The sequence below is a fragment of the Triticum aestivum genome, chromosome 1D (genome assembly GCF_018294505.1).
Source record: "Triticum aestivum cultivar Chinese Spring chromosome 1D, IWGSC CS RefSeq v2.1, whole genome shotgun sequence".
Lineage (NCBI taxonomy): Eukaryota > Viridiplantae > Streptophyta > Magnoliopsida > Poales > Poaceae > Triticum > Triticum aestivum.
Window position 1 is genome coordinate 478,824,288 of NC_057796.1, and position 25,199 is coordinate 478,849,486.

The window sequence follows — 25,199 nt, forward strand, 5'->3', positions numbered from 1 at the left end:
TATTAAACGGGAGGCGAACATGTTTGCCGACACGACAGGCATGACAGGTGTGATCCTCTATCTTATGACAACTGAAACTGAAACTCTTAAGAATATGACGAAGTGTGACGGGGTTGGGATGACCCAAACGAGCGTCCCAGAGATCGACGCCGGCGGAGAGAGCAACCGGTGCGGTGGTGGAGGTGGACGGCGAATGCACCGGATAGAGCTCGTCGAGACTGTCACATCGGTGAAGTACCATCCTGGTTCGAGCGTCCTTGACACAAAACCCAAGCTCGTCAAATTCAACAGTAATAGGATTTTCACGAGTTAAACAACGAACGGAAACAAGGTTCTTAATAAAATGAGGTGACACAAGTATGTTAGACAAAGTAATAGACACGGAATTAGAAGAAAAAAAAGTGTGCCCGACATGTGTGATAGGGAGTGTGGAACCGTCGCCGACAATGTGCGGCGGTCGATGGTGACGGGAGTGAAGGAGGCAAGATTACCAGGATGAGCAAACATGTGAGCCGTAGCCCCGGTGTCCATCTACCAATCATCACCTTCAGTGGAGTTGTTCGGCGTAGGAGCGGCGGGCAGCGCGGCGAAGAGCACCGTGTCCCAGGGCGCTGGCGGCAAGGCCGGCGAGGGGGACGGAGACACCATGGTGTAAGCAGGAATGAGACCGGTCCATGGGTGTAGCCGGAGGCCCAAGCTGTGGTTGCTGCTGCTGACGAGGTGCACCGACGTCCTGCTGCTGCGGCTGCTGGCCGCCGTGCCTGCCACCGCGCCGGCCCCCGCGGCGCCTTTCAGCCGGAAGGGCGGGAGGCGGCGCATAAAAAACCGGGGGTGAAGGACCACTCGGCACTACGGACAAAGCCACCTGCTCCGTCGATGCACCGTCGTAGGGCGCTCCGTACGAAGCGGGCGCACCGTAAGGAGACGCAGGCACCGAGGTTGGCGGGTAGGCGTAGGCCAATGGGGCAGCGTGGCCATAGGACTGCTGCAGCGCAGAGGGAGCCGGCTACTGGCTTGCCGGCACGGCGCCGTAGGAGCCGGCCACCGGCGGCTGAGCAGGGGAGTCGCCGAAGACCGGCACGGTGACGCGGCGGAGACCCGGGCAGTGGCTGCCATGGAGGCGCAGGCCAGGGAGAGCAGCGGCGGAGAAGCCAAAAAGACGGGTGTAGTAATTAGAATTAGCGCTAGCGATCCAGCAGCGGCAGTATTTAGCGATCAGCAGCGACGCGGCTTGGCGGGCGGCCTACACATGATGGACAGCAGCAGTAGTACCACAGAGGACAAGTGATTGATTGACTGGGTTTTCACGTGGAGATGTAGCAGCGGCAATGGATATCTCGGCGGATATCTCCTCCTGAGCTGCTGCGTCGCTGATCGTCTCGGGACTGCGGCAACTCGCGGATCCGGCTGCAACCGCGATTTGTACGCTTGAACGCGTACATACAGCAGACCGACTCCCTGTCGATCTTGGACACGGGCGGCGACTTTGGCGGAAACTGCGGTTCGACGGATCGCAAGATGGCGGCGGCTGGCGCGGGAGACGCGCGGGCAGCTGCGGCTGGGTGGCGGCGGCGCGGAGGAGGTGCATGGCGGCGGCGGCGGAGTGGCGGCGGCGGCGGAGTGGCGGCGGCGGCGGCGCGTGGGAGTCACGTGGCGGCGGCGGTGGCGGGGGCGGAAGCTAGGATTAGAACCCGGAAACTGATACCATGTATGTTGTGAGAATTGCACGATGTATTGCTCTCCGTGCATAGGCACGTATATATGATGTACAAAAGGTGGGCCATGGACCTCAACTATACAATGAAGTAGGAGGCGGGCGCAATACACTATATGCACATAACACATATACTCAACAGTGGTTGCATGCATCGAGATGCAGAGGCCTCCTTTTCTAAAAAAAATAAAAAATCCAGAAGTAACAGAAAGAGGGTTTGGTGGGCTGTGCGCAAGATGCATCACTCTCATTTGATGCTCGTGACGCGCTCTCGTTGTAATCAACATCCCCAAAGTCGGAGTGATCAGTGAATGGAGCAGCATTGAAACGCAAAAGGCAGCCTCTACAGCAACCGCGAGAGGAGAGTCAAACGAAGGCGAAGGCGATCGGTCACGGGCCACGCACCGGCGTCCATCGGCGATCGGCATCGGTGTCCATCGGCGATCGAAGATGATCCAACGCAGGGCGGATTCTAGAAGCTTGGACACACGGCACCGATCAAGCAGCGATCACACACGAAGCAGCTACGGCAAGGCTCGTACGTACGTCCCACGAGTTCTATGCCGGAGATTAGCAGCAAGAAGAGTAGTGGTAGTTCAAGGCGGTCAAAACCGATTGACAAGGACGCAGCGCGGCGTTGCCGTCGAGACCCGCGTACGTGTCCGTCAGGAGCACCGCCCGCGGCCGCCCCCGCGCTCGCGACGCGAACAGCGAAGCAGTCGTCGCCGTCGGGCCAGCACGGCGCCGGACACGGCCAATAGAACGCTTTTTCCCTTCCCGACAACGAGTCGCCGGTCACCAGCACCCCTTCCTCACATGGCTCCCCTTGGGCCGCATTTACCAGATCGGACGAGACAGACGCGACGAGGCGATGATGGAACCACCGGCGATACAGGTCACAGGTGTCAGCCGCGCGGCCGAGAGGTCGGCTGCCGCCGCTCTGTGGCTCGGCGTACGTCGGTCTCGGAATGGTGTCTTTGGTCAAAACCGGGGGAAAACGCTGGCGCCGATGGACGCCGATGCCGATGCCGATCGCGACCGTGCCGTGCCGCGTCGCCGGGCTGCGCGATCGATCGTCCCGTCAATATGCTCTTCCGTGATTGCTAGCAGCTGTTTGTTGAGAGGAGGCCCGACAATTAAGTCAGCCATTGATGTGCACGCTGCCGCTGCGCGTCGTCTCGGCCGGGACGTACGTGGCGTCCCCGCGGGGAAGAAGTGGGAGTTGCCCGCAAGATTGATGATTGAGCTTTTTTTTTCCTTTAGCAACTGATGATCGAGCTGTGTGTTGCTGTCTTTTCTTTTTTTTGAGCAACTGATGATTTGAGAGTTTTTTAAAAGACGTGACGCGAACACACGTAATATGGATATATACAGTGCTACAAGGAAAAGAATGTGCAAAAAAATCTTATGTCTGTAGAAATATCTCTAAAAAAATAGTCTCGTCAATGTTTTTTTTTGAATTGTTTGAATTGCTTGCCACATGTGTCACATGGTTAGTCAATGTTTTTTAAAAGTATACCGCGACCATTATTAATAAACTAACCAGAGCACATCACACAAACAGCAAATATTACATTATAGGTAAACCTAAAACTTATTTGGCAGATCTTCAAAGTTGTCATCTTTAGTTTCACCTTTTGCATCCAAATGTTAAAAAAAAAATGTAAGGCTTTGTTTGGATTATCACTTTCCCTCTAAATACACTTGTAAAAAATACATGTGTCCACCTGTTGTTTTAGTTTCCAGCTTGAAATAGCTCTGGACCGGTAAGTTACACCCATAAGTTAAATATACACATGTATTAAATTACATCTATACCAAGGGCGGCTAAAACTCTTCTTTGTTTATTTTTTTCCCGGTGATTTGGCACATGTCAAGAACATTTTTGGCACGAGCTTGTGCTGCAAGGCCGGGAAATAAACAGACCTTGCGAATCAAAAGTATTACCTCTGTATGCTAATACAAATTGTTTACATCACTACTTTGTTTACACAGGCAGTGCTAATGAAAAGCGAGACGGTGAGTGAGTGGGCCTGTGCGTTCTAGAAGCAGGTAGAGCGGTCAAGGAGTGTGTAGGACGATCATACGGACAGACAAGTGTGATTGTGTGAAGTCCAACTCAAAAACAAAGTCCAAGCACGCACGGAAGCATTGATTGAGGTTGAAGAGGCCGTGGGTCATTCCATTGAAAACTACTAAGGTACACGTGCAGTGCATGTAGAAGTTTAGATGACCAAAATATGAACAAATATAGACATACCACACTATAACACGTAAACATGTAGGATTGGAGTCATATATGCACATTGTAGATGTAAATTTCATTCTCGTAGTTCATCCCATTGAAAATCATAGTACAGCTATAAAATATTCAAGGATTGCATGGTATAATACTACATGAATCTCATGTGAAATATATCGAACATATTTGTCTAGGTATCTCGTATTGCAGTGTTTGGTGGCTAGTGTTGCTTCTTCAAAGAAATGAAATTTATGAAGGTGTTGGCGTAGCCTTGAAAAAACATAATATAGTAAAAGTGAATGGTAATTCTTTTTGAAGAATTGTTTTGGGGGAATTAAAGTATAAAAAGCGTAAAACAAATAAGAAGTTCATGTGACGTGAGGTTTTTGTATAAAAGGAATGGTAATTCACTTACGAAAAAAAATGTTGGATAATTCAAGTAGGATGATTCTAGAACAAAGGAGAAGTGCTTATATTTTGGTGCTTGTGCATTGTGCTTATGCTCAAGCTCAAGTGCTCAACCATGGAATCTTCTAGATATGCCTATGTCTCGCTTCAAACAAGACAGTTGGATGTCCCCCTAAAGGCCTGATTGTGCCGGTCAAGCATAGACACAGGCTTTCAGTGCTTTTTTCTTTCATTTTTTCAATTTTTTGCATTCGTTTTTGTTTTATTTTATTACTTTTACTTATATTTCGAAATATTCTGAGTATGTTTTATTATAAAAATAAATATATATACAAAATTTTAAAAATGTTAGTCGTGCATTAAAAAATATTAATTGTGTATAAAAACAATATTTCTGGCGTATCCAAAAAATGTACAATGCGTATGGAAAAAAGTGGAAATATAAAAAACAATCTTTTTTTCTAAAAACGTTGATCATGCACTTAAAAATGTCAATGGTGTATAGAAAACATGTTTCCGATGTATACGAAAAATGTACAATGTGTATGCAAAAAAGTAGGCATAAAGAAATATAAGTGTTCAAAAATGTTAATCATGCAATTGGATGATGTTAAATGTGCATATACAAAATGTTCCCAATGTATACAATAAATTTAGAATGTGTATGGAAAAGGTAGACATAAAAAATATGTGTTTTAAATTATTTTAATAATGAATTGTAAAATGTTAAATGTGTATACCTAAAATGTTGCTGATGTATAAAAAAATGTACAATATTTGTGGAAAAATTAGATATAAAAAATAAATGCTTTTTTAAATCTTAAACATGTATTTTCAAAACGCTAAACTTGTATATAAAAATGTTTCTTGTGTATACCAAAAAATATACAATTTGTATGAAAAAGTAGATATCAAAAAATATAAATTGTCAAGCATGTTAATCACGTATTTGAAAAAATTAAACGTGTATATGAAAATTGTTCCTGGTGTATATGAAAATGTTCAAAGAATAAAAAGGAAAACAATAAAAACTGAAAAGGACGGACAAAAAAGGAAACCAAGAAAGGAAGGGAAAATACCAATAAAAATTGAAAAATAAAGTTACAATAAAAACCAACAAAAACTGTGAAATATACAAAGAAAAATGATAAAAAAAACTGAAGAATACCGATGAATAAGAAAAGGAAATTGAAAGAGTAAAAAATAAGTAAAAAAATGAAACCATACATAAAACGAGCGAGCGAGCGAACAGACTAATGAGAGCAAAATGGACTAACGCGCTGGCGCATATGCGCTAGCCCTTCAAGCGAGATATTTCATTTGCAGAGAGCGGCGTGCTTATGGGATATCTTGCCTTCAGCGAGACCTAAGGGACGCTCGCTGAAGGGGAGCGAGATGGACCAGCCCAGGAGCGCGGGAGGCCACATCCTCCTTTTTTATTCTTTAAACTGTTTTAATCTATATATTAGAAAAAACGCTATCTAAAACGTTTGTAAAACGGTAATGTTTGTAAATAAAATGTTTATCACATATATATGAAATGTTTATAAATATTTTGATCATTTATCTAAAAAATCTTAATCAAGCATTTGAAATTTTGTTGAACAAGTATTTCAAAAATGTTGATCAACCATTTGAAAAATGTGATATGTGTATAGTAAAAATGCTGACCATGTAAAAAATATAGACCTAGTATTTGAAAAATCTTACTCAAGCATTCAAAAAAATGTGCATAGAAGAAAAGTTGACCATATAAAAAAATGTAGATGTGGTGTTTCAAAAAGTAACTCAAGCATTTGAAAAAAATATTAAATGTGTATGGGAAAAATGTTGACCATGTATTAAAAAAATATAGATATGGTTTTTGAAAAATGATACTCGAGCATCTGAAAATTGTTAAATGCATATAGAACTTTTTGGACCATATATTAAAAATATTGTAGATCTGGTATTTGAAAAAATGTTATTCAAGCATTTGAAAAAATTTAAATGTGTATAAAATATATAGACCATGTATTAAAAAAAAGTTAATCTTGTATTTGAATAATGTTAATCAAGCAATTGAAAAATTCAAAACGTATATCAAAAAAATGTTGATCGTGTATTCAATAAATGTTAATCTTCTATTTGAGAAATATTAAACCTGAATTAGAACAATGTATTAGATATATAACGAAAATGTATATAGAAAAACAATAAAAACCCAAGAGAAAACAAAAGAAAACCAATGTAAATGAGGAAAAACCAAAGAAAAATGAAGAGAAAAGAAAAAGGCTAGTGTAAATTGAGAAAAGAAATAAAGATAACCAACGAGAAAGAATGTTAAAGGAAGAAAATAAAAAAATATGTGAAAATAGAGAAAAAACATCAAAAAACAAAAGAAAATGCGTAAACAAAAAACCCAGAAAAACCTGTGGTAAGTCGCCTTATTTTGCCTCAAGTACAAGGCGCCTGTATGGTTCATGATGAACTCAAGCCTATCTTAGTGGCTAAGAGCATCTCTAGCAGATCCCGCAAACCGGCAGTTACGGAGGTCGTTTTGCCGACCCGAAAAGATTCCCCAAATTCGGGCTTTCTGAATTTTTCTTTGTGGGATCCCGAATTCGGATGCTCATCTCCTTCATATCTACAGGATTTGAGCTCTTTTTTGCAAGTACCTGAAAACATAGAAATGGTTGGCGGGAGGGATTTACAGCTCCCGCCACGGTCTTCCCCGAGCACGACCTTGGCGAAACGCATCGACGCCGGCGACACCGGACGCTAGCTGTTGCCCCGCGAGCTGTTGCCGATGTTGGAGCTGCCCCACGAGGTGTCGCCGCTGCTCGAGCCGCGAGCTGCGGCCGCAAGAGCGCCCGAGCTGTGGCCACGGGCTACACGAGCTAGCTACCTGTCGTCCCCGCCGCTAGTTAGCTGCTGCTGCTGCTGCCTGCTCCTCACGTCAGGCCCCGCGCTCCTTGTCCTGCTCCATGACGGTGACGTCACCGACAAGACACGCGCTCCTCCTTGCGCTACGGCACCTCCGGCCCAGCCCGTGCTTCGTCTGCGGATGGGGAGACGCGGCGAGGAAGATGTACCCAATTGTAATTTAGCAGACATTTTTGTGGGGGATTGGTGCAGTTTAGTTGGGACCATGAAATATTTTTATGGGATCTGTTCTGTCGAAGCAAAATTCATATCGAAAAAATGTTTTGCGGTATCCTCACTGCCCGGTCGTTTCTATTTTCCTTTATAAGCGTGTGTGAGTGGACCGGCCTGTTACCGTATCCTCGTGCAGCGAGAGTTGATTCCGTCACTTTTTTTTCGGAAAGATTCCGTCTCGTTTAATGCAAGATATAGTCGCCGCCCTCCTATAAGGCGTCTCCTGCGCCGTGAAACCAGCTAGCACTCACTGCAGCGCTCAGTTCGGCCGGCCCATGAAAAGCAAGTGCAGCGAACTTACAGCGCGTGAAAAGCGCAATTATTTTTAGCTTTGTCCAGGATTCAAACTCGAATGGTTGGATTCCCGTACAAGTTCTACAAACCACTAGAGACACTGAATTGCACTGATTGAAAAGAGCGCCAATAGTATAAGAACTACTATGGTCGCACTATCTATACTGTATCGCTTAGATTTTGATATTATTAGAAAAATGAATTTAAAAAAGTTCATCGATTTGGAAGAAGGTTCATCATTTTATAAGAAATAAGTTCATTAATTTCTAAAAATAACAAATTGAAAAAAGTTCAACGAATTGCAAAAAATGTTCACCGACTTTCAAAAAAAGTTTACCACTTTGAAAAAAGTTTATCAATTTTTCAAATAAGTCATCCCTTTTAAAGTAAAACTTTGACATTTTTAAAACAAGTTCATAGATTTTGACCAAAAAAATCATTCAGATTTGGAACAAAATCATAGATTTTTAAAAAATATCATTGATTTGAAAAAAGTTCATCCATTTTGAAAAAAAGTTCACCAATTTTGAAAAACATATCATTGTTTTGAAAATATTTTGTTCAATTTTGAAAAAAAATCATACAATTGAGGAAAAATAAAAACCAACATAACTGTTCCAATAAAAAATTAACAAGAAAAAGAAAAAAGAAGAAACGGAGGAAAAAGATGGAACTTTACACATCAGGTGTGGGTGGTGGGGTGGTTAGGGCAGTTTAAGCAAGAGCAGGAGGCTGCTCGAAACTTACCCGTCGCATAGTATTTTCATGTTAAAAATAGAAAAAGCAAGGGGAGGATGGGCCAGCCCAGCACGGAGGATAGGGTGTGCGCCCGTTTGCGAGCTAGGAAGGAATGTGCGCTTAAGGCGTCGTTTAGGATTTGCCTTCATTCGCAGAGAGCGGCCGCTTCAGGTAGTGAACTTGGCTAGCGTGGGCCGTGACCAATAGCAAGCGAATGGCCTGGGCGGCTTGCTCGCTCGACCGGTTTTTTATAGATAAACAATTGGTACATTCAAAAAATGTTTGCACATTTAAAAAAAAATCATGAATTGAAAAGGTGTTTGCTAATCTGAAAACATTTTGCTGTAGGTATTTGGTTAGTCTATCCCCCCCCCCCTATTTTGGTTGTTAGTTTCTCCTAGGTAATTCTCCATGCATTACAATGTGATATAAATATTCTAGTGCGTTAGACAGTGATTTGTGTACCAATTTAATGTGATTTGTTAATAAATATTTATCAAATCAACTCATGAATTACCTACCTAAATAAATTTTAGGATCTACCTAGTAACCCTTGGGTAAGAATTTATTGGCTCACTCAAGGAAAAGTATTTTTTATTTGATAATTCAATAATTTGTTGGATAGTTTATTTGATAATTAAAAGAATACTATGAAAGAAACAAAGATAGGAGAATAGGAGGAAAAAACGTCAAAACAAAGAGAGAACGAGGGAAAATAAGGTTGGACAATTTGCTTTGCCACCCAAGAAAAGGAACATACTCTCTTTTTTATGTAGTAGTATATCTAATTACTCGTAAAAAAATCGGCCATTTCGATGATTTATTGGTCGATTTTTCACTACTCGGGGGTCCGGGGGCGGCAATATTATTATGTCGATTTATCACTACTCGGGGTCACTATTAATCGGTTGGGCCAATTTATCGCTACGACAAACGGTTAATCAAGAATCTAGTGATTAATCGGTTGTACTGCTATTTGCTAACAATTTACTTTAGTTGTGATAACCTCGGATTTTAGTGATATACAAGCATTCAAATTTAAAGAATCGGGGTAATACTTCTATCCAATATTGTTTTGTGATGAATATAGTATATTTTAGTGTTGGGAACTTGGGATCTGCAAAAACAAAGACCGATTAATAGTCGACCGATAGAATCGATTAATCTCCCAATTTCTGATTAATCTCTAAGTTCCAACCGACCGGAACGCTAATGATAACTGATATGCTGAACATTTATATCTACTACTACCTATAAAAGCACGAGTTTGGTGAATCCAAATGATCCGAGACATCCAACCACCTATATCCAACGTTTCATTCTGCTTCAGTGATGTATCCATCCTATCATCAATAATTTAGAGATATATTAATTGCATTAATTCTAATATGCACAACATATTGTATTAAATGCAATTAACCTTGAAATCAACATTAATCTTGAAATCAACATTACTATAAAACGGACGTGCATGCACGTACAAAATTACCAATACCACATTTGTCCTTGTTTACTACTCCCCCTTGTATTTTGAGACATATTTTTGGTCATTGTTCTAACTAATAAAATGTAAGTTATACATTGCAAAAAAAATTATCATTGGATACTACATTTAAATACAAATTCAACAATATATATTTTTTTTAGAAGCATTAACATTTTACTAGTCAAATATATGGTCAAATTTGATCCAAAATATGATGGGGACTAATAAACATGGGTGGAGGTAGTAGAGATAAAGAAGACACTATGGTTGTGGTTTTTGTTAGAGCAACCACTATGGTTGTGGTATTATTAGTCCCCATCGGACACTAATGTCTTCTTTATCTCTACTACCTTTGAAATTAGAGAAATTATGAAAGAAATCAAGTTGAGATCAGAGAAGCTTTGGGCAAATTATCAAAGAAATCAAGTTGAGATCAGAGAATTTCGGTTGCACCTTTTGTAATGAAGACGAGCTTCTAACTTTGAAGCTCATTCATTAGCCAAGTTCTCTTTAAAGCTTGAGGCCACCATGTATTGGCTCGTGCAACCCCACGATATCTTTTGTACTCCAAACTATGTAACATTTGAGAAATAAAGACTTGGCTTTCCTCAAAATCTAGCTGGTTTCTGGAACTTTTACTAGTTCTTTTCACCGGTTTTCTGATTTTTTTTCTTTTGTTCTTTTCATCGATTTCTTTGCCTGGTCTCTAGATTTTGAGAAGTTTTGTTTTCTTCAAACATTTTGAGCTGGTTTCTAGAATCTTCCATTTGTTTTTTTCACTGGTTTTCTTTGTCTAGTTTTCTGGTTTCTTGATCGTTTTTTTATTTTCCTCTGTATCTTCGCATAGTTGTTTTTTCATAAAATGTTTAGCTTGCATTTTAATATTATGCGTTGTGTATTAGAAAAAAGTTCATCGTGTATTAAAAATGTTCAATCATACATAGTAAATGTATATAAAAGATTGTACATCATATATTTATTTTTTTAGTTCTGTGTGTATTTGATAAAAAGTTCACCACATATTAAATTTTTTGTTCAGTGTGTATTTCAGAAAATATTCACCATATACTGAAAATATGTTGAGTGTGTATTTGAAAAAAAATTCATGGTATATTAAAAAATCGATGTGTATTTTTGGATCAATGTGTATTTTTGGAAAATGTTTCACCATATATTAGAAATATGTATGCACTACAGAAAACTATATAAAAAAATTAAGATTACCAAAGAAAACGGTACCTAGAAGAGAAATTTTAAAATATAAAAAAAGGATAAAACCCAAAAATTATACATATACTCAAGTTTGGAGACACCTCGCGTGCGGAACAAAGCCCATGTTGCCGCTTGCAATATGAGCGACGGGACACTTGTTGCTCGAGTCAAGTGATACATATCATGGCCCGAGGACGTCGCCCACAAGACCTCCTAAATTTTCAAAATAGTCATGAATTAATTCTTTTGTGAATTAAAAATATCTTCATGAATTCAAGATAATATTTGTGAATTTTAAAAAATGTAGAGTGGTGGGGTGGAGACCGAACGCACACCTGTCCCCGCGGAACGCTAAACTGGGACGGTCCAAATAAGATAGCGAGCACTTTGTCTGGTATTTTTTATCACCTTTTACAAAACAATTAATATGGGTTTCCACTCGGTTTGATTTTGATAGGTTTTCTATTATGTACTTTTAAAAAATTATGTCAACTAAAAAAATCATGAATTCAAAAAAATGTTCACCAATTTACAAAAATGTTCCAAATTTCTCTTTTTATTGCTGATTCCAAAATATGTTTGCTCAAAAAATGGTTGTAAATATTAAAAAAAATTGAATTTGTAGAGCAACTCACAGATTCAAAAAAAATTAGAAATTTATAAAATGATCTGAATTTAGAAACAATTCTTAGATTAAAGTTTTTTTGCAAAGGTTAAAAAATATTCTTGAAAACAAAATTGTTTAAGAAAAATGAAAAATGCTTGAAATTTTTTGAAAAATCTTGAGATTCAAAAAATGTTCACAAATTTTAAAAATGATAAAATACATAAAAAGGAAAAACTAAAAATGAAAGGAAACCAATAGTAAACTAGAAAAACCCGATAAAGACCAGGGAGATAAAAGGCAGAAACCCGCAAACGGGCCGGTCCATATTGCACACGTAGCGTTCTTAGAGGTGTGCGTATATGTAGTGCGGTACACACGGAATAGGAATCAAGTCGCCAACTCCCTGAGTATCTTGAATCCGAAGCACTCCTACTATACAATTAGTGAATCTTTTTTGGGCGAATGTATTATACATATCGTGAATCACATGCCATTGCCCAACTATCGTGAAGCTATCGAGAGCTTTCCTTTGGACAAGTATGGATAAAGTTTATGGTGGCCAATGCAAGATAAATCGGCACCTAGTTTGTAGGTCAACCAACCTTGGGTGGCAGGGAATCCTTGATCTCGACAAATACTCAACGGCACTTTGATTGAGATAGACATGGCTCAAATGTAGAGACGCAACAAGATCGTGGGTCTTTTTAGAAAATCCATGTGGCGAGACAGGCATAGACATTTTTCTCTCTGTTGACATCAGTAACCCTTGATGATGGTCAAATTGGCAAATTCTGGCATATTCCATGGCTCGAGAGGTGCAGGCCAAAGGACATCGCCTTGACCATTGTCGTTGTCTCAAAGGCCACCAATGGTAATGTTAAGAAGGCTCTCCCGGAGGATGTTTGGATAAGCAACATAAATACCTTTGATGATATTAGCGTGGCTCAATTGCAAGAATTCTCATCCTTTCGACGATGCTTCAGCATGTGAACCTAAATGAAGATGTAGGCTCTATCTAATGGAAGCCTACTTCTAGTGACAACTACTCGACTTCATTGGCTTACCATGCACAATTTGAAGGCACTACTTTGGTTGTCATGATGCCAGTTATTTGAAAGAACAAGGCTAGTTATAGGATCTACGATCCGGGATGTGGCTACATCTCACAAGACACAAGTTTGACCACTCACACTTGGGCAAACTACAACTCTCTCTTTGAATGGTTGTTTTCTGTGACTCCTTTGGCCGGAGTAAAGTTATGACAACTTTAGTCATGCTGGTCTGGTGGGAGATTTGGAATAAAAAAAAGTGCGGGTATTTTGGAATCACTTTACAGTGCCGCCTATGCTTGTTTCTAAGATTAAAGAAGAAGCCGGAGATTGGTCCACTGACGAGGCCAAACACATGAGTTACATTACTATCCTGCGAGAGTAGGGCCTTGTTCGATTTGGAGGAAATGAAAACGTAGGATTTAGAAATAATACAGAAAGTTGATATGATGACACTTGTCATTTTAAAGAATTGCATTGCCTCGTTCTTATGCATAAAATGACCTTTGAGTGGATGTGTAGATTCCTCAAAAAATATAGAAAATGGATAGTATTCATACGAAATATTCGCACGGCTTTCCTGCAAACCGGATGCATTATAGGAAATTAAATTTTCCTCTGGAATATTTGTTCCTATGCTTTTCCTGTAAAAAATCCTTCAAAACGAATGAGGCCCTAGGCTTTTGCTGTTTCCGCTGCCTTTGGGGTTTGGGCGTTGCTATGTTCATCAGTTCATGTCTAAACTCATTTATTAATAATCAATGAGAAGTGACAAAGCTTTTGCCCCCCAAAAAAAAGTTCTTATAATTGTTATCGTCGCCGTCATCCTCGATTCTGTAGGCGACGGCCGAAAATCTTTTCCCGGCCTCGCAGTCCTGAATAAATGTCGCCGGAGATCCCCTACTGCGCACGTGCATGCCTACAGCTTGCGAGTAGTTTTCAATTTTTGAACTCAAAACCGGGGCCAGTCGCTTCCTCTCCTCTCACCGTGAGAACATCCCTGCTGCTCCCTGAGCATCGACTACAGCTTTGTATAAATAAAACTAGCGAAAAACACTGGACAATTTTCTTTCACACCCACTCATCTTCACCGTCATCGATCCCCGGAGTTGAAGCCCCACGGTGACCGGCCGGAGATCTTTTCCCGGCCCGAATAAATGTCGCCGTAATGTACAGACTACTTACTAGCTAGTGCACGCGCGCGTGCCTACGGAATCTAAATTACTCCTACATCTGCACCTCGCTGCCGATGGCCGCACGACGCCCTACCCTGCTCTTGAGCCGCTTCAGCTCGACCACGACGACGCTGATGTTGTCCTTGCTGCCGCGGGTGATGGCGAGCTCGGCCAGCAGCGCGGCGGCGTCGGCGGCGCTGCGCCCGGACACGGACTCCGGGAAGGCGGCGGCGGCGCGGCCGGTGAGGCAGCTCCGCGCCACACGGCACGCCTCCTGGTTGGACACCACGTCCCACAGGCCGTCGCTGGCCAGCACCAGGAACTCGTCCTTGCCCGTCCTCTCCACCGCCATCACCTCCGGCTCCGCGCTCACGTACGGCTTCAGGTAGTAGTCCCCTGCAAACGAGGAATCCAGATCACAATGTCACTCATTTGATAGAGATGAAAACAGAGGCAATAAATGCTGCTAGCGCTTGAGATGATACTTCTCCCTTCGTTCCTAAATATAAGTCTTTCCGGAGATTCTAACACGAACTACGTATGAATATATATATAGACGCATTTAAGTCTTTCTAGAGATTCTAATAAGCACTACATACCAAGCAAAATGAGTGAATCTACGCTCTAAACTGCGTCTATATATATTCATATGTAGTCCGTGTTAAAATCTCTAGAAAAACTTATATCTAGAAAGACTTATATTTAGCAATGGAGGAAGTATATCGGAGTGGAAATGGAGGAAGTACCTATGGATCTGGAGGTGGATAGAACCCCTAGGACACGGGACCCGTTCCAGTTGATCACCCTGCCGCCAGCCGCTTCCACTCTCTGCAGCTCGTCCGGTCGATCTGGCTGCCATGGCAAAGTAAACTCTCATTAGAACATGATGGTAAATCTTTTGTTGAACATTGGAGTACGCTAGATCACAAACAAAACAAAAATCACTGGAGCGATGCTTGTTAATTTGCTGGGTTCAGAGCTCATAGCCAAAGTGGCACTGTACATTGCTGCAAAAGAAAATAGTATAATTTTGTTGCATTTAGCACACAGTTGCGTGCAAAAACATTTTCTTTATCAAGAAGAATAAAGTTGCATCTTTAGCACAATAAAGAACAACAAAGTTGCATCTTTAGCACTAGTCAGTCACAAAATAATGTTTGCACCCCCAAGGTGCAGCAGGCAGTTCATTTCTGGACACAAGTTTCACTGAACGACACGATCCAGAAGTTAAACGACCACGATTTCTCATGGTGTTTCACCATGATACCAGATCCGAGGACAGATAAGATCATGTGGAGTGTAGCATTTGAACACACGAGGGACACATGGCCACCGATATTATTCTGCATTGGGTAGCTAAACTAGTTTGCGTCCGAGGTAGGGGGGTCCTAGTAAAGAGATTCCGTACGTGTGGACGTGTGGTGTACCTTGTGGTCAGTGGAGAGCGGCACGGCCACGCCACCGCGGGACAGCACGGCGCGCGAGTCGCCGCAGTTGGCCACCACGATGCGGCGGCGCCCCACCACGGCCACCACGGCGGTGGACCCCACGGTGCGGGAGCGCGACTCCTCGCCGTCGTCGGCGCCCGCGCCCGCCACGACCTCGCCGTCCACCCTCGCGAAGCTGGCCTCCAGGGCCTCCTTCCAGCCGCGCGCGCCGGGGCGGCACCGCAGCCGCCCCACCTCCTCGGCCAGCACCACGTGCATCCGCTCCCGGCACGCCTCCGCCACCCGCGCCCCGCCGTGCCCGTCGTACACCGCGAAGAAGTCCTCCTCCCCGCCGCCGCCCTCGTCGCCTCCCTCGCACGAGGACGGCGAGGCCAGGAAGGTGCGCTCGACGGCCACGGCGTCCTCCATCTCCCGGCGCCGGCCGATCACGGACACCGCGCCGTGCGACAGGGACGCCGGCAGCCAGATCCCGCGGCCCACGTCCGCGGAGGACTCGGACTCGGACCCGTCCGTCGCCTTCCTCGCCGGCTCGACCTCGCCCGACGCCACCTTCCTCCCGTGCCGGCGGCGACGGCGCGCGGCCGTCGCCCCGTCGGCGTCCCCAGCCGCCACGACGACCTTCCGCGACAGCCCCTCCTCACCGGCGCCCACCGCCTGCCTCATAGCAGCATGCCCCTGGCTCGCTCGACCGACCGGACCGGAGATGAGTAGCCTAGGCGGCCACGGAGGAGGGCTCGGCGGCTTTAATACGGCGAGGGGTGATGGGAGGTGAAAGCTCGGAGACGCCGGTGGATGGGGAACGGACGGGCGGATGCGCGACAGCGCCGCGCGGGTGGTACCGGGACGTGGACGGGGGAGATCGTCGGTGGCGCGTGGCGTGGAGCCCCGGATGCGCTGCTTCAGATACCGGGGACCGAGGGGGCGCGCCCCTGCGCCCGGTCCATGCACCCGAATGCCATGGCACGGTCGCTTCGGAGACGCGGGCGTTAGTGGGGGGACGCGGCTTGCCTGCGGCCGCTGCGTGCGACCATCCGTGCGGCGTGTCCATCGCACGGCCCTGGCTCCACGGATGCCCCGCTCCACGCACGCAACGATTGATCCTGATTTTAAGTGAAAAAAAAACAAAATACACATCGTAATACTGAATGCCTTCTTCAATACACTTCTATCCACATCTTTCCCCTTCTGTCTGAACAGAGCTCGAGCTGAAGCCTTACAACCTACCATATCTCATCCCGTCCCCGCTCGGCTGGTCGCCGCCCGCGTGCGCTTGCCGGACCTGACCGTGCAGCAGCTTGGCCGGCACCGAAGCCCCCATCGGGGTCGGCCGGACCTGCGTCGCTTGGCTGGCCGCGGCCCATGTGCGCTTGCCGGACCTAGCCGTGCTGCAGCTTGGCCAGAATCGGCGCCTAAATCGACGTCGAGCGGACGGCGGACCAGCGTCGCCACCTAGTGGCGCGGAGGTTGGTGAGCCAGCACGGGGCGACTACACAAGAGGGCGGCGCCTCGGCCTTGTGGAGGAGCTTGGAGGAGGGGTCGAGGGAGCGAGATGAAGGACGTCGAGGACCGCAGCTAGAGCGCCATGGATTTGATATGCCCTTGGAGAGGAAGAAGGGGGACGGGGATGCTTGGAGGGGGAGAGGGACTGCAATCTTTGTCTCCAGCTCGGGTCGTCAATTCCGTCCTCAAGAAAGCCGCCGGGCTGCAGTTCGTGTACTCAACATCACCTACACAGGACACAGGTAAATCTCGTTTTCTTTTTGTGTTGCTCCCATCTAATGCAAATTGAATTGGGATAAAGCTGAGAGCAAATCCAAATTGATCTGTTCTCTGCTTGCTCTATGCCTCTAGGTTTGACATTTGGATAGATGGTTATGTCTGCACTTTTGTCAATAGAATTAAAATTGATTCCTGCCATCCCTATCATCATACGTAAACTGAAGGATAGCTGACAGGTCAGATGCGCATGATGCATGTGGACATTGTGCATAGATAATTCTGTGAACGATTATATTTGACTGGGGAGATGGAGTAGCATTCAAAAAGAAAAAAAACTGGTTCATACAAGTTCAAATAAAAATCACTTGTAGCTTGGAAGTCTAACACACATGCGATAAAACTATTCCTTTTACAGAATAGATTAGGTTGGCTTCGGTTGATTGAGAAAGAATTGATTTTGTCCTGTCATCAAACTAGAGTCAGAGGTCCCAATGCTCCCTTGCAGTGAGGAATTCAGCGTGGAATGTTGCTGTTGTAAATATGTATACATGTAATTTGTTGGATGACCCTGTGCAAAAAATTAGAGAAGTTTAGTTTCATTGAAGTTCTAAAACTATACTTGAAATGAAAGTGTGGACTGCTTATACCACTGGAGTATTGCCGTGTTCTTGGATCTGCGGTGGCATTGGGATGGTATGACCACTGGATTGCAGCATTGAAGCATTTAGGATAGATGTTGGATTCGGTTGATGGAGGAAGTCTTGATTTTCTCCTGTCATCAAACCAGAGTTAGAGGCCCCAACGTACCCTGCAGCGAGGTGTACATGTTATTTGTCGGATGGCCCTGTAGAGAAAGCAAAGTTCAGTTGCACTGAAGTTTAAAAAAATAGGAAAAATGAAAGTGTGGACTGCTTCTACCATTGCTGTATTGTATGGTTGGAATCCAGCCAACAGTTGTTGGGTCTGTGGTGGCATAGGGATGGCATTACCAATTGATGGTTGCATTGAAGCACTTAGCATAGCATTATAGTGTAATTGATATGCAGCCATTTGATTTGTGAAAAATTCCTTAGGACCCTATAGAAAATGATAGAGAAAGGTCAGTACAGTTGAGGTTTTATAAGAAACAAGCAACATTGTATTATTACCGTCGGCGGGTCATGAGGCTGTAGTTGTATAATATCATTTGTGTTCTTTTTCTTCTTTAAAGTTGCTTTCTTCAAAGGACCCTATCGAAAATGATAGAGAAAGGTCAACACATTAAATATTTTATACGAATCGAGTGACTAAATATTATACCGTTGAGGGGCCACGAGGCTCTAGATGCACAGTATCATTTGTGTTCTTTTTCTTCTTTGAAGTTGCTTTCTCAAATCCACCAACGGGTCTTTTTGATCCTTTCACAGTCTTCTCCTTGACCTTCATACCTTTTGGTTTTGCAAGCCCCTCACCGTGTTTTGAAATTCTACTAGAGGCGATGTTCGTTCCTGCCAGTATAATGCCAAATATCAGTCGTTGTTCAACAATAGTGTAGGTAATTATTGTTAGTATAGTTTGTACCTTCTTTAGTACTGGAGTTACCCAAATCTGGATTAGCACTAACCAAATCTGGATCAGCGCGAACCAAATCCGGATCAACATGAACCAAATGTGGATCGACGCTAACCAAATCTGGATCAGCTCTAATCTTCAAGCATTTCTCCACATCTTGTGCTAATTGCTCTGCACACTTAGCAGCCTTATAGTATGATTCTTCAGACTCAGCGGCACGAGCAGCTATTTTCACAAATATTCTGCATAGTTCCTTGTAGCGGTTAGACATTCTTGCTTTTAGGTTATCACGCGGGTTGCATTTGCTTGTTATATCTAGAACTTTGGCATCAATTGTCCATCTTTTCAAGATATATTCCCCAGGGATATGCTTGATATTGTTAATATCAAGTACCTTTAAGCAATGAGAGCAAAGAATTCCAGCAAACTCAAACCTTTTGCAACTGCAGCTAACCTTTTCTTCTTTTGGAATGAATCTAACAACATGTTCACGTTGTGTGCCATGAAATTTTACTACATAAATCTTCACCTTTGTGTCACTTTCATCACAAAGCATTGTGTCATAGTTCAGAGTCCGAAGCACTTGATCTTGAACCATCTTGAATATTGCTGGAGTATATGTAGCTGCAGCTTGTTTTAACATATAGCTAGATTCAGCCTTCAACTTGGGAGTAGTCTGTGTTGCTTTAAAGTCATACTTCACCTCTTCACATCTTTTATCCGAAACTAGCCGTTCAAAATGCTTAAAGAAAGTAAGCATGTCATATTTAATACTAATGTATCTCTTCAGTTCATTGTTCATGCTTTCACTTCTTTGGGTAGTGCTCATGTGGGCAGAGAACGTATTTTTACCGTACACTAGTGCCCAGTGTTCCTTTTTCTCAAATAGCCTTTGCAGCCATTCATTGTCACGCAGTCCATACTTGTCAATCATTTTATCCCATGCACCTACAAATTCATCCTCCTCTTCTATATCATATATACAGTGCTGAAAATCAACATTAAACTTCTTATATTCGTCAACAACTCCGGCGAGGTGCTTGCAAGCATTTTGATTCATATGCCACACACAAAGTCTATGGTGAGAGTGAGGAAAGACTTCACAAATTGCCTTCGCCATTGCTGCATCTTCATCGGTGAGAATTGTACGTGGATGTTTTCCTGACATAACTTTTAGGAAAGTTCTGAAAAGCCAAGCAAAACTAGCAGCGGTTTCATCATACAGAAGTGCAGCACCAAAGACAATAGTTTTCTTATGATTATTCACCCCGACAATCAAACCAAATGGACGTCCATCATCTAGTTTTCTGTATGTGGTGTCAAAGCATATAACATCGCCGAACATTGCATAGTCTGAAACCATTTTGGAGTCGGCCCAAAAAATATTAGTTATCAACTCATCCTCATCCACTTGAATTGAATAGAAGAAGTTGACATCTTCTGAGACCTTTTTCTCCATGTATTCTAATACCCCCCCTGTGTCACCTACCTTTGCTTTTATTGTTCTCTTTGAGTACAAACAATTTTTCATATCTTGAGGTGTAAAGCCAAGGTTTTCACTTCCACCTGCTTCTTTAGCCATCAAATCGATTGTTGCTTTATTTGAAATGCCAACTGACTTTGCAACCTCTGCGTTTGCTATCTGTGCTTCTGTCACTTTTCTCTGGGATCTCAAGTATTGGGCCATGAGTCCATTAGCAAGAGTGTGGTTATGTGACGCCTCGAATTCATACACATAATAAAATCCATCTCTAAGGCTAATCTTCATACGGGCATCACAACCACATCGTGTTTCAGGCCTACTGTAAGTGAATGTCTCCTCTCTTTTATCTTCCCGGCGATGGCCTATAAGTTGTTGTAATTGTCTTAGAGCATAAATAAATGATTATAATTTTTAAAAATGAAAATAACCCATACCTTGACGAGAGCATGTAAATGTCCGTTGCTGAAATGTAGAAGAGTTCATCACTTTATGACCACTGCTTCTTCTGATGCTAAAACCGATGGTTTTAGCATACTTGTTATAAAATAAATAAGCTTCCTCTTCAGATAAAAATTTCATGCCATGCTTTGGTACCCTTTCATCGGTGTGATCTACTGTAGTTTCTTGATCCTATATCAGTTAGGATTCAATTTAGTTAATACACACATATAGCAATCATATTTGCCTATCATGAGTTTTTATGAACTGCATCATAAATCATATTTATATCTCTTGCAATCGTATTTGTCTTAAGAAACATGGAGTGCATTGAGACATCAGGAGTCTTAAGTTTTAGAGAAGAAATCATGATGCACTCTAGAATCCTTGTTCTGTTTATATTTCATATCTGTACACGGTTTGTGCAAGTATATTCAACTATCTCTTATGTTTGTCCATGAACTATATGTATTGTAAAAAGAATAGAAAAAACTGTAGTGCATGTTTTCCAAAACCTGAAATCAGAGATGGTACAAGAACGTCTGAAATTGGCTACTGTACATGACACTGCTTTGTTTTTCTAAATTAAAAAAAAAACTAACTTTCCATTGTTGTTTGGCTTTTGCAGAATGCGGTCACAGATTCCTGTAGAAGTTCTACAAGGGTGCAGCACACTGCTTTTTCCCGGCCAACACTCTGGATCGTGTCACAGTTGATGGAAAGTGGATCTTTTAGGCAAACATATTTGTGTGCACTGCTGGATGAGAAGTCTCCCGCAATGGTTCAAAACAAAGAAATTAGAGAATTTGCCGCAGATTCATCGTCAGAACCGAATGAGATTTCTTACTTTTGGTGCATGAGATTGTTCGTCAGTGTCCTGGTTCCCTGGAACACTCCTCGGAGAAGTCATCAGGGATGCAAGACTCTGAGAAGCCATCAGGGACGCGGATTCCTTTGCTGCTCAATTGAAGAGAAGAGTTTCCTGATTCCTGGTTAAGCCGCTATTGATAATTGTGCGCTTTAAGGCTGTAAGGTCACTTCCGCCTCATATGAGATGTAGATCTTGCATTTTGGCGCCTTTTTGTGTATTCTGTGGTTCTTTTGGCGGGTATTGAAGAAGGAATCAGTATTACGATGTGTATTTTGTTTTTTTTTTAAACTTAAAATCAGGATCAATCGTTGCGTGCGTGGAGCGGGGCATCCGTGGAGCCAGGGCCGTGCGATGGACACGCCGCACGGATGGTCGCACGCAGCGGCCGCAGGCAAGCCGCGTCCTTAGTGGGGAGGGTGCAGGGCGGGTTGAAAGGGTTGTTTGGACCGTTCGGTAGGCGTGGGGCCCGGGGGGCGTGGGGCAGGGGGGTTACGTGGAGGGGGCGAGGGGACGGGTGGGGCATGGCCTGCGGTGCCGTGCGATTTGACTGCTCCCGGGCGCACAAACCTTACGTGCAACTGCAAGGAAGCACGTAGTACTACTCCATAGCCAGAGAGAGAGAGATTGTGGCGAAACTCTACAAGTTGTCCGTGTAATATTTTTCAAGCTATGGTGAGACAGATGTGACACGGCGGCGCGTGCGAGCGTGCGTGATTTTATTCGCGCTCAAAGGTAACCGGGGCGACGCCGCAACCATCTGGTCCATGGAAAAGAGAGAGAGAGATGAATAGAGAATGCCACGCGTAGGTGCCGGTGGTGACCCCCTTCCATGCCCATGTCCATGTCCATGGCCGAGAAAAGATCTCCGTGTGACACACCAGAGTGCGCGCAGAGCGCCGGGGCGGGCTGGCCACCGGGGCATGGGAGCCGGCGGGCGGAGGGGGGCGCGTGGCGCGGCACCAGTAGTCGGCGCTGTCCGAGTGGAAGAGCCGCCTCGGGGCGCGGGCTGGCTCTGCGTCCGGCCACTTCATGGGTCACTGACTGACTGCTCTGCTCTGCCTCTGCGCGGCGTGCGCTACGAACGTCGACGTGGAGCGCTGCGCCGTGATCGCGGAGGCATGTCCCTATCAAAAACCGAGAGCTAATAGCACTCCAGGTACCCTAACTTGCACACAATGTGATGATTTAGTCTTAAAGTTGCAAAACTTAACTCCACCATATCCCAACTTGTTGCATCTCATGTGATGATTTAGTCCCAGGCCAATCATAGCTCGCCAATTGGCTGGACCAGTCAGCGCACGCAGTTTTGCACGAAACCTCCTGCCGTTTCCTTTTCTAAAACCACACCGCCACTTGAGAAGATACTACCACACCCCTGTCCTCTGCCTCAAATGGATCACGGCGGAGGAGGTCGTGGGATGGCAGGGTACGAGGCGGCTGCGGCGGCGGCTTCCACCAACCAGAGGACCGAAAGCTTCGGAGGCTGATGTGGGGTAGCTGCGCAAGGTTAGGCAGAATTTGTGTTACGGTGGATAATACTGCAACACAAATAGGTTGGAGTTAAGCCGGCGTACACTGAAAGCAAGCGGTTAGCATTCCCTATTGAATGGCCAGCTGATAAGGTTTTCCCTTTCTGGATGTTAGTTACACTACTTTCTCTGTCTCTTTCATCTCGCTTCACTGGAAAGAGATGGCAGTTGACATTTCGTAGCAGATAGCACCTCCAACTTTATTTCTAAGGTGCTGCGTGCATGTAAATAGGCCTATACTAGGTTGGTCATACACAAGGTTACACCGGAGAAAGTCAATTTGGTAACTGGGATTAATCGTTCATGGTCTAGATGACATATTACAACATTGAGAGGTTAACCAAAATATCTTGCGGTATAAGATGTTGGATAGAAATTCATGTAAATATGTAGAGATGTTGAGGTACATGAACCTGGCGCATGTAGCAACCTGAAATTGTATTCGATAGATATATGGATTTATTTTTTTCTTTTCGAAAAGGGGATTGCCCGGTCTCTGCATCATAGGATGCACACAGCCATATACTAGATATGGAGTTGTATGCATGTGAAATTGGCAAGGTGTAGTTCCGATGCCTGCCATTCAGTTTTTCCATATCTCAAACATGCATAAAACTTATTTAGCCAAAAGGTAAATAGCCCAAAACTGGTTGAAAAGCTGGAATATCATAATAATACACCGCAATGCCGGATGCGGCCTTACCTTGATCAGAATTATTGGACATGTTCGGAAATTGGATCATTAAAAGAGACTGAAAAGCTAGTGTGGTGGCTGAACGAAATGAGAAAATCATTTGTCAAGTAGGAAAACTAGTGCATTTAAGTCTGGGCCTCCACCTCACATTGTGAGTTTCATATTGGTTCTGTAAAACTGGTTTCCAGTTTTGCTTGGTAGGAATATTTTTAGAACTCTTAAATAAAGTACCGACCAAAATGGGAGAGTGGGAGTGATGAATCACACTTGTTTTACTTGTAAGTGCTGATAGATACTCTTGCTTCTCACAGATAGAGAATATTTTGTGTTGGCTATTTGATCGGTTAATGCTCTGTTATGTGCAAATAAAATTTAGGTTTGTAATATCTCATACTATAATGCTATTGTTTAGTTCCAGCTCCAACAGCGTGAAGAAAATTTACCCCATTGACAGTCCAATTAAGAAAAAGAAAGTCACAGTATGACCTCAGTGACACAAGGCTGTTATCGCTGAAATACAAGTTTCAGGACCGACGAACTTCACAGGAGGATGAGACTGCAAGAGCAGAAAGCTTAGGAGGTGATGACATTTTCATCAACAAGAACTGTAATGTGGACATGGCCAATGTTTACAAGGAATTGGACTCGTGTGAGAATACTCAAAGCCTTTTAGGTGGTTGCATCGAAGTTGACTCCATAAATGCCAGGTAACGAGAGCGCCATGGTGGCCTCGCCGGGGTGGCGGAGCACGGACTGCGAGAGGTAGGCCTCGGCGCGCGCGGCCAGGTTGTCCTCGGAGTGCTCCTCCGTCATCTCCAGGTACTCGGCCGCGCACCGCAGCGGGGCGACGTTCCAGGGCGTGAGCTCGACGCGGACGCCGTAGCAGAACTTGGCCGCCGCCTCGAAGGTGCCCGGCCCGCCGGGAAAGTCCGAGAAGGTGATGCGGTACGACTTGCCGTCATGCATCCTAACATGCTGCTGCTCCTCGTCCCCGTCCTCCTCCTCTGCTTCCTCAATCTCTGTTTCCGCCGCAGCATGCTCTTCGACATTGCCTTCAGAACTCCCACGCCGACGCCGCCGCTGGCCCGCTGGACGCTGCTCGTCCTGCTTGGCAAGCATACGGCTGATCTTGCGGCTCTTGGACATGAGCGGGAACTGCGCGCGCAAGCGCCAACTTCTCAGCGGAATTTCGTCGAGCACAGATTTAATTCAAGTGTGCTATACTGCGGGTTGATTCAGGGAAACAACAGGGGGTTTTGTGCAAAACTGCGTGCGCTGACCGGTCCAGCCAATTGGCGAGCTGTGATTGGCCTGTGACTAAATCATCACATGAGATGCAAGTTGGGGTATGATGGAGTCAAGTTTTGCAACTTTGGGACCAAATCATCACATTGTGTGCAAGT

The 25,199-nt window shown here is 44.2% G+C and overlaps 1 protein-coding gene and 1 pseudogene across 1 annotated transcript; both read right to left on the minus strand.

The window, feature by feature from the left end:
- Positions 1–13,737: 13,737 nt before the first annotated feature.
- On the minus strand, positions 13,738–16,431 carry LOC123177120 (protein phosphatase 2C 51). The gene is made up of 3 exons (XM_044591049.1): positions 15,491–16,431; positions 14,810–14,915; positions 13,738–14,459 (listed from the first exon to the last, which is right to left on the minus strand). The coding sequence occupies exons 1-3, from the start codon at positions 16,172–16,174 to the stop codon at positions 14,116–14,118; spliced, it is 1,134 nt and encodes a 377-aa protein (XP_044446984.1). The 5' UTR covers positions 16,175–16,431; the 3' UTR covers positions 13,738–14,115.
- Positions 16,432–17,871: 1,440 nt separating this feature from the next.
- On the minus strand, positions 17,872–21,824 carry LOC123161123 (protein FAR1-RELATED SEQUENCE 9-like; annotated as a pseudogene).
- Positions 21,825–25,199: the final 3,375 nt, after the last annotated feature.